This window comes from Cavia porcellus, unplaced genomic scaffold, assembly GCF_034190915.1.
Source record: "Cavia porcellus strain 051 isolate PalLab524CR breed Dunkin Hartley unplaced genomic scaffold, mCavPor4.1 scaffold_26, whole genome shotgun sequence".
Classification (NCBI taxonomy): Eukaryota; Metazoa; Chordata; class Mammalia; order Rodentia; family Caviidae; genus Cavia; species Cavia porcellus.
In genome coordinates this window covers 18696233-18709622 of record NW_026947509.1, presented here as the reverse complement: position 1 = coordinate 18709622, position 13390 = coordinate 18696233, and the positions used below count along the sequence as shown (strand labels likewise).

The following is a 13390-nucleotide window of genomic DNA, read 5'->3' as shown; positions in this document are numbered from 1 at the left end:
TAATTGTTTACTTCTACCATTTCAAGTAATAAGACTACCAGAACTAAACCTGGGCTACTAAAAGCCACTGTACTTGACATTCAAAAACCAGATTAGATTCTAAAATGTGTATGTTTTCCAGAATTGCCATTCCTTATCCATTAGCTCATCCGACCTACCAGCCTCTCCTATGCCACTTAAAAACTATTTATATCTCCAATACATAGCAAAGCTACTATATGAGTCATATAGCACAACTGAAAAAAGTTTATCTCATATCTACAGTTGCATGGTTTTATCTCAGAGTCTGAAGTTACAGAAAAATTCCAGAGGTTTACTTTATAAATAAAAGCCAATGTACCTTTTGGTCTTCTAATCAGATCATGCATAAACGGAAATGACTACAGACTATCCAAAGTAATTCCTACAAGTATGAACTACAATAATGTTTTGAAAAGTGTCATAAATATTGTGGCTGAAAACTATAAATGCTTATTCAGAATGTTCTTTATTTTAAAAACTAATGAATAATAATGTGCTATTTATGTCTACTCATTATGAACTACAAGTCATATAAAAGTTTTAATTCATGGTTTTACTGCTCTCTCAAATACAGAACATTTTCTATGGAATTATTTATATTATGACAGATATGAAAAGCAATGTTGTATAAAACAACAATGTTGTATAAAAGACTTAGAAGATAGTTATAGGGGCTGGGGATTTAGTTCAGCAGCATAAGCGCCTGCCTTGCAAGCAGGCAGTCTTGAGTTCGATCCCTGGTACCGATAAAAAGTAAAAAGGAAAAAGACAAAAAAAAAAAAAAAAAAAAGAAGATAGTTATAAAGATGCACAAATTTAAAATGTAAGCATATAATATACAAAATAAACTACAATTAAAGTATACACACTACTGAAGAAAACCAGAGAGTTTCTGCTTGTAAAATAAATGCTTATCAATAAAAATCATGGATGCTGAAAAACTGGCTAACCAATGAAGAGAGGGGACTAAACTGAGTGGTACCTAAAAAATGATTCTGAGACTATCTGGGAAAAAATGAACGACTTTTAAATTATCTCTCAATAAGTTGATTCAAGAGTCTTAAATTAGACATACAGATAAGGATAGGAAAGCTGAGAAATCTGGACTTTGTTTTCCTAAGTTAAAAAAAAAAAAATGAAAACTTAACCACTCGAACCAACATTACGAGACCTCACCTTCTTCTGGTATTATTTTAGAATATTTTTCAACTTTACTCTTTGCTGTCCCTTTCCTGGAGGAACTGGCTTCATTCTGGTTTGTTTGTATGTCTCGTCTTACTTTGTAGACTGTTGGTGGACTTATCCATCCTCTTATTTTTCCAGGAAACTTCTCTTTAGAATCAGCTGATAGTGCCAGGGATACGTCTTCTTTCATAATGGATTTTTGTAGCCCATTTCTCTTGCTTGTCAAAACATCTTTTGAAGAACATTCATTTCCCAAACACTTACTCCCTTTACTTTTGATTTGTTTTTCAGATTTCTTTAAATGACCAGAATGCCCTACATCAAGATTTTTATTTTTACTGAAATGCTCCATTTTCTCCTGGTCTCCTCCCACAAGCACATGTTGAGATTCTATTTTGTGATTATCCTTTTGCTCATAAAGTATGTCTATTCCACGGGTGGTATTCCGATTTCCTGTCATTCCTTGGTGTCTCACTTCCTTTATATCATCCTTACCATTACTGGAGATTTCTAGACCAACTGTTTTATATCTGTCAGTACTTTCAAGGTCATGACAAATTGCTTCAGCCCTTGGATTCTGCTTGTTTAGTGATAATATTCCACCAGTATTCATGTGGCTTTTCAAAGAATCACCAGCATCACTGATTTCTTGGCATCCTGATAGAGTTTGCTGCCCATCAATAGTATGTGTAAGCCATCCTCCTTCACGTGTTCCTTGTCCCTGCTCTGGTGAAGCTGAAGTCTTGTAACAATGCATTGACTTTGCTCTGTGTTCTGCACTGGACTGTGTGCTCTGATAAGCAGTGTTTTTGGAAACATCTTGTAACAAGGCATCTTCTGACTTAGAAGTGTCTGCAGCTGCCCCTGCTGCCATGCTTTCCTCTTCTGGGCGAAGGCCATTTATCAGACTTGTCACCTGCTCAGCAACTGAGTCAGTTAAGACATAGCTGACCTCCCCAACGGCAGTGGTCAAGTCTTCTACGGCACTACTGATTGTGTCCACCAGGAAGGATACTGAAGGCAGATTCTGCTGAAAATTTTTGAAAAATGCCATTTTCTATTCCCTGTTCCTAAAAGATGCAACAATTGAATTCTCTCTTCTCAAAGTATCAAATACTTTGGAACTCAGATACAATATTTATTTAAATGTTGCTATTCAAATAGCTCAATATTAGTATTTCACAATGTGGCTTTTAATCTTTCTATAAATACATGATGTACTGAAAGAAATACATTGATGTAAAGACTGCTCCAGAAAAAAAAAGCTTAAAAAATCAAATCACTTGACTTAAGTGTAATGATTTTTTTTCCCATTGCACAGTTATAACAGCAGCAAGACAGCATTTTCCCCTCAAACACTACTGGTTTTTTTATTCTATACCTGAAAGAAGAAGTATAAAAACGATTTTTATTTATGTACTTTTAATATACTTATTAATATCTGATACAAAGGAACTATCCTATTAAATGACCAACATCATTACAAATTAAGAAAAACATCTAAGGCAAAGTATCTAAACCATTTTGCACAGTTAAACAAAGTAGAAAGCAGGTGCACTTCTGATGAGTGGCATACACAGAGCACTAAATTGACACATTTTTCCCTCTTCTCATTTTATAACAGCTACAAGGTAAATATTGTTCCTCTATAATAAATGAAAGAAAAACCAAGACTCAGATAATAATAAGAAGCTCCCTAAGACCTCTTCAAGGGCTCCTCAGGGTCAACCTCACGTCACAGTAACAGCAGGGATAGGCCACTTGTCTCCTGCCATTGCTCACAGGAGCACAAAAGGACTTTCTTGAGGAATATGACAGACTGGGTGTGGAAGGGCACACCAGAATCTCATTATGCCTGTCACTAGAGAGATGTGGAAAAACTATAAATAATGTCATTCTTCTCTCCAACTTTTTCTGTTTTTAAAAACATAGTTTTTAAATTTTAAGATGTTTATATTAATATATAATAGTCTTGTTAGTTTTTAAAAAACAAATTTACAAAAAAAATCTTAAATTTTTCTGTTAGAACAATGTGGTACACATTAATAGATATAGCTCACCTAAACAAAAGCTCTTCAGGGTCCTTTGGTGATTTTTAGGAATGTAAAGAAATAATCAGATCAAAGAAAAACCAGGAAAGCTGACCCCAGAAAATTATTCAAGGCTACTGAAAGAGCTATATTTAACTACTTCATTCCACACAGATTCTCCAAACGCAAGACTGGAGTTCAATATGAGAAATAAGTCAAACTCTACTACCATTTCCTAATACAAACATCACAAAATGTAACTTAACAATAAGTTTTTATACATAATGGGACTGTCACCTTTCAAATTTCCAAAAATAAGAAAAAAAAGCATTTCTCCAACACATGTACATAGACCAAAAAAACCACAAGGTTTCTCTGCTATTATTCCTTAAAACTCTTCTAAATCAATACCTTGCTTCTCTAACTTTCAAATTATTGTTGATATCATTTATACAAGGTAAACTCTGGAAACAGCAAATTAAAAACTCTTACACTAATTAAAAACAAAAACCTCCAAAGAATTTTTCTCTGTGTAAGAAAGAACAGTATCACAGCCTTCCTCTTTCCTAGTATTTAGTAATACTAAATAATATAATGCCTGTGGTACCAAGGGGTGGAATGGAACACTACTCTTTTTTTTTTAACAGTAAGAAATCCTCATTTAATAGATTACACATTATCATCTTAGAGATAGTTGTTCAAGTCACAGGATTAAAGCATACAAAGTGGACATTCAAACAGTGAGACTGCAAACAGTTGTGTTCAATGATCCAATCAAAAACATTAATATGGTCATCTATTTAACACACCTAAACACACTTGCAATTGTATCCTTTAGAGCACTTTCTTTCCCTCACTTTTTTTTTAATTTAAAGAGAGAAGAAAAAAAAAGAAAAGGACATAAAAAAACCAATGCAGTAAAAGGGTACAAATAATACAGTATTTCTAGAAAAAAATATATACAGTACGAAATCACCAGTTAACAGGCTACACATTATCTTCCCAGAAGAATACTACTCTTTATAATCAGAATTTAAAAGGGATGATCAAAATATACAATAAGTGTTTAAATTTTTTGAAATTTTTACAGTAAAAGACAATGCCATTAACACCCTCAACTTACTCCCTCATGGGTCCATCACATGGATCTTATTTTTCTTGTCATATTCTGAAGCAGTTCTGGAAATCATGTTTTGTAAAAAAAAAAAAAAAAATACACACACACACGGTGAATGCTGCTACCAAGTGCCATCAGACAAGCTCATATAAACATATGGTGTGGTATTCATCCACCTTATTCACCAGATCTGGCACCATGAAAAGTAAACATTTTGAATCTAGTAAGGACATCAATGCAACCAAAAACACACATAAAAGAAGACTTCCAGACTGCTTCAGAAAGTGTCATGAATGACAGCATAGGTGTGTTCAAAGCAAGGCAGAGTACTTGAGAAAAATAATAGCAATTTATCTTTTACTGTAGTAATTTTTAAGATTTAAACATTTACTCTACCTTTCAGCCACACCTATTACTAAGTGACTAGTAATAAAATTATCCACCCACTGAGAATTACAGTAGGTCAAAGTAGAGGGTGAGTACTATCAGACACTGTCTGGGGGCATGGGCCTGGCACACAGGGTGAAGCATTTCAAATACACACGTATCACAATACTTTCTTCTTCCTATAGCACATCTGCTCATGTGTGGTCCCAAGACATACTTACACATGAAAAATAAGGTTATTCTGTGATCACAGACAAATACTGTATATAATGCTTTAGAAATACATGAGTAATGGAGGACAACTAAACATTATTTAACAGATCTGCTACTATTATACACTAATGGCTCAAACATAAGTTTATTATGTGTCAAATCCAATCTCTTATTGTATATACGGAGAGTCGTACAGATAAAAAAGGAAGAAGCAATATGATACTTACACATCTTATCTTGTGAATTCTTCCTTGCATCATATCCTGATCTGAGATCTGGAAACCCGCCAACATTTTCAAAACAGAACTTCTTATTAATATAGAGAAAAAGGAGCAGCATCAAGATAATAAACACCCCAACAGCTGACAAAAATCCAACTGCCTCTGGAGATACTAGAGAAAAAAAAGCCACAGCTGTAAGCATTTATCATTCCTAAAGCTACAAATAAGAAGGAAACCTCCATATGTAAGTTAAATTACTGCCTTATTTGAATTAATGTTCAAATCATCATAAAGTAATTGATAAGAAAAACACTAAAGTTTAGTGACAGTTGTTCAACACATTCAATAATATCCATTCAATTTCCCTAAGTTCCTCTATAATTATGTTGAAATGATTTCAGAAAAACTTTTTCCAAAATAGGCAGTCAATAAATATCTAATACATTAAAGAATATTATGAAAATTTTAACAGATTAGAAAAATATACCTACCTCACATATAAAAATTATCAGATCCAAGAGTGTATGTACTATCATGCTTATCTCTAAAGCTGTGGTAGTCCTTTTTTAGCAAACGAACTCCAGGCTCACTACTGGCATTTAAAGCTCCAGCCTTTCTTCAGGAAATACTCCAGTCAAATGGGACTACTGCACTGCCTCAGAACCACAATATTCAACACCATACTCTGTGTTTTTGTTCTTGTTCATCCTCTCCCCCTTGTTGGGAGTGGCTAACTCTTCTCCATTCCAGTAACGCACTCATTCACTCATCAACAAAGACTTCTGCAGCATGACCATGCACCAGGCACTGCTACATGCACAGCTCCAGTTTTCCTTAACTATGTGGTGAAGGCAACTACTGTGCAACAGTGCCATAATGCATGTGACTTGGGGAGAACAGAGATGACAAGAACCACCTGAACACTTGATCCAGTGTCGGAGCAGAAAATGAGTCTCTCAGAAAGTTATGGCTCTAGCAAAATTAGAGATGTTAACACTATCCCAGGCAGAAGAACACTGCACATGAAGTCCTAGAGCTGGGGGATCGCCCTACATCCCAAAAGCTGAATGAAATGTGTTCTGATGAGCTACCAAACTCTCAAAAGAGGATGAGGGCCAAACATGGCTACATATGCCTATAATCCCAGTACTCAGGAGGCTGAGGCAAAAGGATCACTGTTGAATTCAAGGCCAGCCTGAGCTATGTAGTGAGTTCAAGGCTTGCCTGCACTACATGATGAGACCTTGTCTCAAAAGAGAGAGAGATAGACACAGAGAGAGAGACAAAGAAAAAAATAGACGAAACACTCAGGGAGATTTTATAGAGTGAAAAAAATTAAATTGCTCTCCAATTTCTCCAATCCCCAACAATCTCTCTTTCTTATCATCTTTCACGCTATTTTTCACTACACAAGTCATTTGGAGTTTACAGGAACCAAAATTTTGTGCACCCAGTGTTTTTAAGTATGGGTGGAGAATGAACCTGAGATCTCAAATATCCCCCATAAACTACAATCTACTCTTTTCCATCAGCTGAGCGCCACCTAATGTGCTATCTCCTCCAGTATTATTCCATCAACAGAAGAGTGGTAATTCACACAAGCTCACCTGTTACACATGAAGTGACCAATGTCTTGGTCTTCTGGCTTCTCACTGTTTGTGAGAGTGAGGCACACCAGGAGTAGCACAGAGTATTACCTTACAGTCTACTCAAAGCTGGCTCAACAGCATTGCAATAGATGGCACGGCAGTGCCATTGGGGTAAGAGAGAAGCAATGAGGGCATGTGGTGGAGGTGAAGGCCAGGCTAGGGCTGAGGGGCAGGTTCCATTACAGAACTAGAAATTGCATCACAACATCAGCTCTGCAGTCTTGTTCTCAGGCTGGAGCATAGATTGGAAGAAAACAGCATTTTAACAAAAGATGCTAAAATATGTAACAAATAGCGGCATGCACAAATTTTGAAGGTGAGGAAAAATGGAAGTAGACTTTCCAGCAGCATTTCTACAAGCTTTGTAAGCAGGATGGAAGCTGGTATAAAGATGCAAAGGAGAACTGTAATTCAACACTATCCTGTAAACAGCAAGCGGTACAGAGGTTTTCCTCCTCGCTCAGGCCCAAACACACCCAGAAATTTAATTCCTCAAATGGCTACACAGGATTAGATACTAAGCAGCCCAAAAATCTCACATTTCTTGAAAAACCAGGAAAATCTATTCCACTTAAGGAAATCCAGGAGCTGCTGATAAAAATATGAAAAAGGTATGCATCCAGAGTAACACAGCTGCTGCATGTTATGAGCAAGTACTGTATTTTATTACTTAGCTTTTGTATAGGTTAAAAGATAGCAACTGGTTTCAATTTTCTCAAAATAAATATATAAACTTTAACAGCATTTTTTTCTACTGAAAGTAAGTTTCACAGCTAGCCATGATAATCCACAACTATAATCCCAGCACCCTGGGAGGCTGAGGCAAAAGGACTGCAAGATCTAGTCCAGCCTGGGCAACTTGGTGGCTCAAAAAAACAAAATTTTTAAGAAGTGGAGCTAGATGTAGATCAGAGTGAATGCCCTGGTACTCCACACACACAAAGATATGTTTCAAAATATTTTAAAATTTACTTGAGAACTACTCTGAGAAAATAACATCAATGACACATTCTTAGGAGTCACACCTGAAAGTTAAAATGACACTTTCAAAACTAAAGCTATTCTAGCTGGATATGGTGACATACACCTGTAATCCCAGCACTCAGGAAGCTGAGGCAGGAGGACTGACACAAGTTTGAGGCCAGGCTGGGCTACACAGTCAGCCTGAACAACAACACAAGGCCCTGTCTCATAAATAAACAAACAAACAAACAAGCTACAGATGTTCTAAGAACAATAAGCTGTGAACGACAGGACACTATTATGTGAGTTCTGAAAAATTTCTGCCACAGTGAACAAGGGCACAAGTCAGCAGTATCTCATCAGAAAACAGAAAGTTCAATTTGTCCAACATAAGTGATTATTTATGTTATGTACATTAAATTAGTTTTAGTATTTATCTTTAGATACAAAAATGAACATATGTATTTGCAAAAAATAAATTTTAAAAGATACTACTTTCTATCATAACACAACTTTCAATAATAATGATAGAAGTTATCTGAATTTCTACAGATGTGTTGGCCACTCAAAACAAGATAAAATTTTAGTCTTATAAAAATCAAAGCAAGGGGGCTGGGGATTTAGCTCAGTGGCATAAACGCCTGCCTGGCAAGCACAAGGTCGCGAATTTGATCCCTGATACCAAAAAGAAAAAGTCAAAGCAAGAACAAACACATTTTGACTTTCAAAGTATAACAATTTATTTAAATTTTACTTTATACTTTTTCACAAAAGAACATTCCCTAGTAGTTTTTAAGAAAAATATCAGAAATATATATATAAATAATTATATGTAATGGAACTGTCTACTAAACAAATATATTTTCAGTTTTTATCTACTTGTGCCATAATATACTCTAAATAAAACTAATTTTTAAATAAAAATGATTTAATTATAACTTTTAAAATAAATTTTACAACTCTATCATCATTACTCATTATATTTTTGATGTAAAATTAAGTAAAATGTACCCCAAGGCTTTGTCTAACTTTAAGCAGGAAGAACGAGGAGCACCACTTACAGTCTGCGAGCTGAGAGGCGGCAAGCATTCATTCTCTGCACACAGAAACCCAAGTCCTCTCACCCAGTCTGGGGCATTAATAATTCACTTCCTAGCTGCAATTCTACCTCCTGACCAAAATGCAAACTAGGTAAGAAGACAACTTTCATTTTAAGAGAAATACCTGTTTTCTATTTTAAAAAGAGAAAATGTTTTCACCACTTAATCAGTAAAATTTTACAACATTTTTAATGGTTTGGAGACAAAATACATTATTATCTGTGATTCTAAGAAATAACTTAGAAATAGAAAAGATGTCTGTTTAAATTTCCTTTGATGGTATCTCAATTACTTGCACAAATAAAGTTTCTTAAAATTTTTATACAGTATTATGACATAAATGATGCAAAACTGAGGTGATACATAAAGAAAAGTATATAATACACAGCTATTTACTCTATATTTTATAAAAATTTAAAAATGTGTTTACTAACACAATGGCTCATGAACTTAATTTGTTTCATGACTTTGGAGAAAATGGCTGTGATTGTGTTTGCTGCCTGATGTGGAGTTTGTGGAAGAAAGCAAAATTTTGTCCAACACTTTTAAAAACCAAACTGTTTGCAAACAGAAGGACTTGTGAACTGAGGCATTACTGTAAAGAGATGAACTCATTACTTAGTAACTTGGAGGGACAACAGGGTCAGGGCAGGTGGATGGCATGACAGAACACTAACGCTGTGGGAAAAACCATCCTCCAAGAAAAGTTTGGCCAGCCAGGTTAAGGGAAGGTACCTAACTTGCTTCACAGATAAAACTACCAGGAGATTTAGTTATAGGTCCTGTAAATATGATGAAATAAACTGAAATTAATTCAAATACCATAACCACAAAACTTAAATCAATTTTAAAAAGAATTAGAAGAAAATTCAAACACTTTTTAAGCATGAAACAAAATATCTAATATATTTAAACCAAATAATACACATACTTAATATGTAGTGCACTCAAGATATATTTAAATACAAATATAAAAGCTCTATCAAGTTCCTGGGAGAGATTTTTAAGGCAGTCTTAACTGAGGCTTCAAAACTGCAATTCCAATGAAGTTTAGATTAAGACAAACTTATTTTCTTGACAAATCTCATAGCAAAGCATAATCATTCTTTTAAACAACAAATTAGTGTTGATTCTCAAATTTTTCCTTGCCTATTCAATGTGTAGAAATTAGTTCAGAATTATCTACATGCCAAATGGCACGGGCAAGTTCTATGGTCATTCCTTCATCTGCTTTACATTTTCAATGATTCTTTGCTCTTTCATTTCACTTAAGAGCTTCATAGTTTCATAAAAAGATTTTGTAAATTCAAAATAACCTCCTAGTCAGAAGTAATCTGTGATGTCAATCAAGTTTCAGATAGGCTCATTTCAGTTCTGAGTTCAAAATCATTAAAATTCTGACTAACAGCAGTTTCTTTTACATCTCTAGGAGAGACATCATCTTCCTCCTAGAATTCAATGTTACTTCAACTAGTTCTTTTCTCCAAGTGATAAAAGCATCCTTTGCTCATTCTGCAAACACTTCCCACCAAGTCTATGTTTTCAAGGGATGCAGAAATTACCAAATGGTTCAAGGCACACAGGTGTTTGGTATCTGAACACACCCACGCCAATCGAAGGCTTGTCTTCAGTGCCACTGGATCACGTGTCTTATCTGAGAAGTAAGGAGGCCTAGTACACCTCAGTTAGTGACAACAGGAGCTGATACGGCTTTTGTCCAGGTGTCCCCAATAGGCCCATGAGGTCACAGGTGGGCTTTTTGGAGGAGGATAGATCTGGAGTGTGTGTCGCTGGGCTCCAGGATGTAACACTGGGATTGATTCATGGTGCAGTGCTAGGACTAAGGCTGTCCTGTCTGAGTGTGAGAGCCACCCAGCCTAATGGGGAGTAGCCTGGGCAGAACACAAGGAGCAGAAAGAGGGCCTCTACATGTCGCAGGCTACTTTGCTCCTTCACTGCTTCGCTGCCTTCTGCCCACTGTGAACTGCTTCTCTCCTGCAGTGCTCCTCTGCTCGCCTTGGAGCCAGCCGACAACGGACTGAAACCTCTACAAACTGTGAGTCAAATAAAACTCTCCTCCTTTAACTTGTGAGTGCTGAGTATTTTGTCTCAACAATGAGTAAAAAGTAACCAGGACAGGAGTTCAGCACCATACCGGGCTCCCTCTGAAAACATGGCCATCTGCACGTACACTGTCCACCTGCATTCCCAGTGCACACTGAATAAAAACGCAGCACTCACCTGCACAGTGCTATCTCCACTCTGCTTCAGAGTCTGATGCAGTCCAAGTACCGGCTGAAGTGAACACAAAAATATCTGCATCTGAAGGAAAACATAAAAGCTCTGCAAACAACCCTCTGACTGCAGCCACAGACAGTTACTGTGCAGACCTGAGCAAGCTGGGCTGTGCCGGAGCAGAGGAAAGCGGGAGCAGCTGGTTGTAGGCCAACATATTGGACACCACTAAAGCACAGGCTAATTTCAGTAAGAAAGTTTCAAAGCAAGTGGTAGTGCTGCAAGTTAAAGGAACCCACAAATCAGCATTAATCAGACCAAAGAACATGACCAGCCAAAACATAAATGACAGTTACGCACAGCACCACATGCTACCAGCAGTCTGGGAGGCTGAAGCAAGAAGATCACAGGTTCCAGCCCAGTCTGGGCCACTTCAGTGACTGAGCAAGACCTGTCTCAAAATTTTAAAAAAAAATTTAAAGGGCTAAGGATGTAGGTCCATGTGAAGGCACTGGATTCCATTTCAGGAAGGAGGGAAGGAGGGGAAAAGGAGAAGAGGAAAAGAGAAAGGAAAGAGAGAACAGAGGACGGAGCATTGGCAATGAGGTGTAAACGTGACCGCACTATAGTGTCCTTCTTCAGCGCTCACAGGGAGATTTAGGGGGTATCCCGTAATTTAACCATTAAGGAAACTTTTAATATTTAAAACTGGTAAAAGTGAAACAAAGTAAGAGCTGGGAATACCGGTGCTAAAGCACATGTTTTAGTATCCACGAGGCCCTGCGTGGGATCCGTAGGACCAAAAGTAAAGGACAGACAGACAGAAAAAAAATTCCTGAAATGTAAAACATAAAATACAGCACATTAAGAAAATCTGACTCTCTTAGCAGGTTTCCTTTTGCTGACCGTAAGGGACTTCTGACAATGGGAAGGTCTGAGAAATACTAACTGTACAATAAAGTATTCAAAACATACTAAGCAAAAGAAAGCTGAACAGACAAATGTGATCCCTACCCACAGGAACCTAATAAAGTAAAGGGGCAACTCATCCTGATGTGGTGAATCAAGTAAGACTTCCAGGAGGAAGTGATTCCTAAAATAAAATATGAAGAATTCAGAATCTAAAAACATGAAGAATCTACAATGCAGAATAAAACGAGCAAACCACAAAATAAGAAGAGTATTTATAGTAAAACAGCAAAAGATGATATCCTAAGAGAACACAATAAAAGGTGTAAAGTGGCAAAAGACACTGCTGTGAACAAGCACAGCAGACAATGGAGGCCTTGGAACCACCCACAAGGAGCTGCACTCGCCAGGAAGGCGGTAGGGCCGAGGCACATTGTGAGCCAGAAATAAGAATGGAGTGGAAAAGGCCAGAGACCGTGGAGGCAGTCACTGTGGGAATCCACGCAGACAACACTGGCTGAGAGTTCAGCAATCACACACAGGCTGAGTGAAGAGGCTCCGTCTGGAAGTGGTCTCACCAGCACAAACTTCAAGTGCATACACACATGCAACGCCTGTGTCAATTTCAAAATGCTTTCTTTAGGGCGGAGCAAAGATGGCGGATAGAAACAGAGGCTACAACTATCATGACCACTAAGAAAAGAGAGGAACCACTCCTGTCTCACACCTTTGCTCTGTTTTTTTCTTGTTTTGGCCTTCCTGAGACAGGGCCTTCCTATGCTGTTCAGGCTGGCTTTGAGCTCATTTTGAAGCTCAGGCTTCTTGCCTCCGCCTCCTGAGTGCTGGAATTACAGGCATACACTGCTGCTGCACCTACATGAGGTCCTCTTCTTCGGTCTTCTCTAAGTGCAGGGAGTTGCAGCACACTGCTTTCAGCACTGGACAATAATTTCCCACGTTCTTGTTCCTCTTATCACAGGAAGACAGTCTTCCAGTCAGCCTCAAGCATCACACTTCTAACAGAAGAAAAGTACTTCTGAGAGCTACATTTTAATTAACTCTGATAGTTACTATAACCTAACAGTAGGTGAGCCACAGAGAACACCTATAAACACATTCATCATCTCCACTTAAACCAGGGGCAAGAGGCCACGAAGAGAAAACATGGAGAGGTAACAATCAACACCTAGCAAGGGTCCCTCCTGAGCTGCTCCGTGCAGCAGCTTGCCTTACTTTTTTTTTTTTTACTAAAAAGCATCATTTTTTCTGGTTTTTAATTTGTATTAGTACATATTCATAGTTCATAATAGTTACATTCACTGCATGGAGCCAGTATACGTACAGAAAGGATTTTAGTTCT

General features: G+C 37.2%; 1 protein-coding gene across 9 annotated transcripts in view; it reads right to left on the bottom strand.

Annotated features, from left to right (window-relative positions):
- Positions 1–13390, bottom strand: part of Syt14 (synaptotagmin 14) — a 244020-nt gene that overhangs the window by 157781 nt on the left and 72849 nt on the right. For 6 of the 9 annotated variants that reach the window (XM_063236812.1, XM_063236811.1, XM_063236813.1 and 3 more), the window contains one exon: positions 5181–5345. In XM_063236812.1, the coding sequence (XP_063092882.1) occupies positions 5181–5345 (165 nt within the window). The other 3 variants (XM_063236817.1, XM_063236818.1, XM_063236819.1) reach the window with 3 other exon arrangements.